At 52.7% G+C, this 5050-nt stretch overlaps 1 protein-coding gene across 4 annotated transcripts in view; it reads left to right on the forward strand.

The window, feature by feature from the left end:
• The first annotated feature begins 3644 nt into the window (after positions 1–3644).
• Tpm2 (tropomyosin 2) overlaps positions 3645–5050 on the forward strand; it is an 8239-nt gene continuing 6833 nt past the window's right edge. For 2 of the 4 annotated variants that reach the window (XM_008842377.1, XM_008842373.2), the window contains exons 1-2: positions 3645–3998; positions 4364–4489. In XM_008842377.1, coding sequence (XP_008840599.1) covers positions 3885–3998; positions 4364–4489 — 240 coding nt within the window. In that variant the 5' untranslated portion in view covers positions 3645–3884. The remainder of the gene's footprint in view (positions 3999–4363; positions 4490–5050) is intronic. The other 2 variants (XM_008842376.2, XM_008842374.3) reach the window with 2 other exon arrangements.

The raw sequence follows: 5050 nt of genomic DNA on the forward strand, positions 1-5050 counted from the left end.
GTCAGAAGAGGGCATTGGGTCCCCTGGAACCGGAGTTAGGAAGATTATTAGGCAGCATGTGGTTGCTGGGAACTGAACCCAGGTCCTCTGCAAGAGCAGCCAATGCTCTTGACCACTGAGCCATCTCTCCAGCCTGGCTTTTGTTTTTTTGCTTTTTTTTTAAGAGGCTGGGAGTTGGGAAGATTCCTCAGGGAGTTCCCCTGGAACCAGAGATATAGGCTGTGAGCTACCTGATATTGGTGCTGGGAACCAAACCTACGTAGGTCCTCTGAAAGAGCTGCAAGCGATCTTAACCATTGAATCATCTCTCCAGTTCCTGAATATTAATTCTTAAGCAAAAACATTCTTGGTTTTGGTTTTTCTTTTCCTTCCTTCCTTCCTTCTTACTTTCTTTCCTCTTCCTCCTCGTCCTCATCCTCCTCCCTCCATCTTTTTCTCTGTTCTTGTTTGAGACAGGCTCTCATGTGGCCCAGCCTGGCCTTACATTCATTATGTTATTGAGATTCTCCTTGAACTCCTGATTCCTACCTCCACCTTCCAAGTGCTAGGATTATAGCCATGTGCCACCACACCTAGTCAAGTCTTTTCAGTAATGTGTTTGATGAACTGGCATGAAAGCGTACATAACAAAATTATGTATAAGTAAACAATTACCCAGAAAGGTAAGGTAAGGAGTTCAAGGACATCCTCAGCTACACAGCAGTTTAAAGGTAGCTTGAAACCCTGAGATAATCCCGCCCCCCCCCAAGAAAAAAGATTAACAGAAATGACTGTTATGCTTCAGTAATTTGAGGAAGTTGGGTATATTTCTTTTTTATTTAAAACATTATTTAGGGGCTGGAGAGGTGGCTCAGTGGTTAAGAGCACTGACTGCTCTTGCAGAGGACCCGGGTTCTATTCCCAGCACCCACATGGCGGCTATGAACTGTCCTTAACTCCAGTTCCAGGGGAATCTGACGCCCTCTTCTGACCTCCATGGCATTGCACGACACGGGTACACTCACATACATGCAGGCAATACACACATACACATAAAATAAAAACAATAAATAAAATATTTTAAAAATTTATATTAAGGTGGTCATTGCACAATAGGTTTATTTGCTTTTTTTTTTTTTGGTTATTAATTGAAACAAGATCTCATGTAGTTCAGGCTGGCCTTGAACTGGATATATAGCCAAAGATGACCTGGAATTTCTGATCCTCCTGCCTCTACCTCCTTAGTGCTGGGATTACAGGTATGTATCACCCCATCCATTTATGTGGTGCCTTGAATCAAATCTACATCTTAGTGCATGTTAGTCAAGCACACGGCCAACTAAGATACATCCTTAGCTTTTACTTTTGTTATGTTTAACAAATGAAAAAATATTTTTGCATTTTCTCAGTTCCCACCTTGAAATGGCAAGTATCGATGTATGATATAATCTACCTCAACAAAAACTGTTTGGGATCGTCAGTAGTTTCTAGGAGAATAAGGAAGGCATTCTAACACTGAAAAAAGTTGGGAAGCACACCACCAAGAACAAGGGTTCCTCCATGTCCTCATCATATTAATTTGTGTGCCCAGAGCCTGTTTAGCAAGTACTACTGTACACCTGGTACCGTGATAGCACTAAGGATTCAGAATGGAAAATGAATCTGTGGCATAGGACTAGGATAAGAACCAAAGCTTACACCAGGAACCAGACCAGCATCTATTAGGTAGAAGGGGCCAGGAGGGGAAGAGTCCAGGGAAGTCTTCCCAGAAGAGCTGACATTTGATCTGAGCTTAAAGGCCACTAGGAGTCAACTTAGGGGAAGGGCATTTTAGGGAGAGGGAACAGAATGCATAAAATGAGGACACTATTAAGAAAGGTAGGGCTATTTCCAGCTCCTGTACATAGGTCAGTATGAACGTAAGATGAAGCAAAGTCTGAGTATGGGGAGTAAGGTGGGGAAGAGGATAGAGAGGTAGGTAGGCAGGGGCCCAAACAAAGGGAGAGAGAGCTACACCATATTAAGAAATGTGGATTTTTTTTTATTATTTTTTTATATCTTGAGTGCACAAAAGGATTAGGGAGGCACTGGAGAATTTCAGATCTATTCCATTAACTTAAAAAAAAGTCTTTGAAGCCGGACATGGTGGCAAACGCCTTTAATCTCAGCACTTGTGAGGCAGAGGCCAGCCTGGTCTACATAGTAAGTTCCAGGCCAGCTGGAGCTACCGGGAGACCCTGTCTCAAAAAGACAAAAAAAAAGTCTTTGAAGGAGTTGGGGAACCAGGTGCCAGGCCACAACAGACTGAGAAACAAGGGGGTGTGCTGCAAGGCACACTCGGAGTCCCATTGGACTTCAAGGAGGAATCTAATCGTAGCAAGGAGACGGCATGGGTCTGGCATAGGCATATTAGATGTCTTGAGACGCCTTTGTCTTTCGAGTTTGGGGAACACACAGCGGTGGGTTGGAGTCAACATTCAGGTCAGGTGTGTTCCGAGTCTAGTAAGCAGGCAGCAAAGCAGATCCGAATTCATTTCGTGCCCCCTCCCCACGGGCTGGCCCTCTGCCTAGGATTCCCACGGTCCCCAGCCCGCCAGGAAGTCCCAGGCCCCCCGCCCCTCCGCGCCAAGCCGAAGCGAGCGGCTCCCAGGCTCCCTCGGTGAGCTCCCTCCTCCCGGGCGCCTCTGCACTTCCTCCCCCGCCCCTGCACCCCGCTTCCCGATCCCAGCTCCCTGCTCCCAGCGGTTTCTGAGGCCTCAGGCGGAGGGGACCTCTCACCGCCCGCCTCCCGGATGGCTGCGTAATTCTCCCTAAGTCTCCCCGGCGTCCGGGCCCCGCCTCCCCACAGGGAAACATCCCAAAAAAGGGCAGAAAAGAAATTTCGGAGTAAAGTTGGCTCACTGGGGAAGAGAGCTGAATCCGCTCTCCTGGGAGAAGGGGAGGAGAAGGGCGGGCGCGGGGGAGAGAGCGAGGGGCGAGAAAGGAGCAGACAGCGCCCAAGGGGCGGGAGCGCCGCGTCCTGGGTGGGAGTGGGGGGGGTGGGGAGCGGGTCCTGGCCAGGCCCGCCGCAGCCGCGTGGAAAGTATGCGGGGCACGTGGGGGGCGGGGCAGGAGGCCGCCTGCTGAGGACTGGCTCCAGGGCCCGGGGCTGGGAGGGGACGCCGGGGTGGTAAAGACCAGGCCCTCCCTCCGGGACAGCAGGCTTCCTGCCTCAGTTTCCCCAAGCACAAGATGAGGCTCCACTAGCACTTCCATGTCGGTAGGGCAAACCTGGAGTCTGAAACCCAGGGTAAACTGAGGCACTCGAGGCCCGCAGAAGATCTGCCCTCCCAAGAGACATTTAATCTGGAGGGATTTAGAGGAAACTTCTAAATTAAGGGCAGCGGCTGCTGCTAGCTGAGGGGGGGCACGCGGGTCCCTGGGCCAGGGCAGCTGCCGTGAGCTCACGCCCTGAAATAGCCCCGGGGGCCCCAGCCACAGCTGCCACTGGGCCCCGGCTGTCACTCAGAGGAAGCGCAGAGCCCCCGGCCCGAGTCCGGTCCCCTCCGCAGCCCAAGGTTTCTACAGTTCACAGTGGGCTGGTTTCCCTTCCGACGGCTTGCCTGGGAGGCGGAGAGGCAGGGGCGGGACCCGAGGGGGCGGACCCGAGGGGGTGGGCGCACAGGGCGGCCGCGCCCCCCCGGCCCTGCAGTGCTTCTGCCCCTACAAGGTTTCGGCCGCGGTGGGGGAGGGTCCTGGTCCCCGGCTCCGCCCGGCCCCTCCCCGCCTTTTAGGCGCCCGCAGGGCTGGGACATCCCAGTCCTCGTTGGTCCTCCTGACGTGTCCTCCGTGAGTCCAGTGCTCACAGCCAGCCCAGTCCACCGAGTCCTCACCGACCGCCGACCGGCCCACCCCCCACCGCAGCCATGGACGCCATCAAGAAGAAGATGCAGATGCTGAAGTTGGACAAGGAGAATGCCATCGACCGCGCCGAACAGGCCGAAGCCGACAAGAAGCAAGCTGAGGACCGCTGCAAGCAGGTGGGGCCCAGTGTCGCCTTCCCAACCCCAGCCTTGGGCCTGCTCTCCCAGGCTTTCCCACCAATGTGGGAGCTGGGCCTTCACCGGACCCTCTCCTGCCCTAGCTAGAGCTTTCAAAACCCCACCCACTATAGCCTGAGAGTCCCCAGTTACCTCTCCTGCCCTTGCAAAGCAGCACTGAGTCCTGTCCCTTGGGACTTGATACTCTCTTCTCCCAGGGTCCCCCAACACTCCTTACTGGATTGTCCTTCCTTTTATCCGTACTCTTCCCTAACAATCTCCTAGTAACACCCCCCCCCACCCCAAGCCCTTCCTCCTTTCCTCTGGACACCCAGACCTGGCTAACCCTGTCCCCTCTTCCACAGCTGGAGGAAGAGCAACAGGCCCTCCAGAAGAAGCTGAAGGGGACAGAGGATGAGGTGGAAAAGTATTCTGAGTCTGTGAAGGATGCCCAGGAGAAACTGGAGCAGGCTGAGAAGAAGGCCACTGATGTGAGTGTGAATTTAGAGGACTTTAGAGGAGCTAAGGCACTGGAGAGGAGCCCTAAGCTTGGAGATTAGGAGAGATGGGGACCTAGCTAGGGCTCTCTAGTACCAGGACATACATGGTTTCCTCTTTGTAATGCCAGCTAGGGCAAGCTTACACAAGTAATCCAAGACAGTGGGTAAATCAAAACCACCTACGACTTCCCCCTAGGACTTAGCCTTGTAATTCCATTTGGTGCCAGCTCTTAGAATATACAGCGATCAAGTAGTGAGTCACCCTGGGGATGGGAGATGAAATTTACCATCCACCTCACTTAATCCTTGCTCTGAAAATGGAGAGGAGACTGTTACTACATTTAGGATATGTATAAGGTTTGGGGTTGAGTGTGAGGTGCTAATGGGCAGGAGAGGGAGAGGGTTCCAAAGATGGGGCCCTGACTTGAGTTACATTCCAAAGGGAGGCAGAGGCAGGAGGATCTCTGTGAGTTCAAGGCCAGCCTGGTCTACATAGTGAGTTCCAGGACAGCTGGGGCTACAGGGAGACCTTGTCTCAAAAAGACCAAAAAG

Source organism: Nannospalax galili, unplaced genomic scaffold, assembly GCF_000622305.1.
Source record: "Nannospalax galili isolate Female #2095 unplaced genomic scaffold, S.galili_v1.0 scaffold341, whole genome shotgun sequence".
NCBI lineage: Eukaryota > Metazoa > Chordata > Mammalia > Rodentia > Spalacidae > Nannospalax > Nannospalax galili.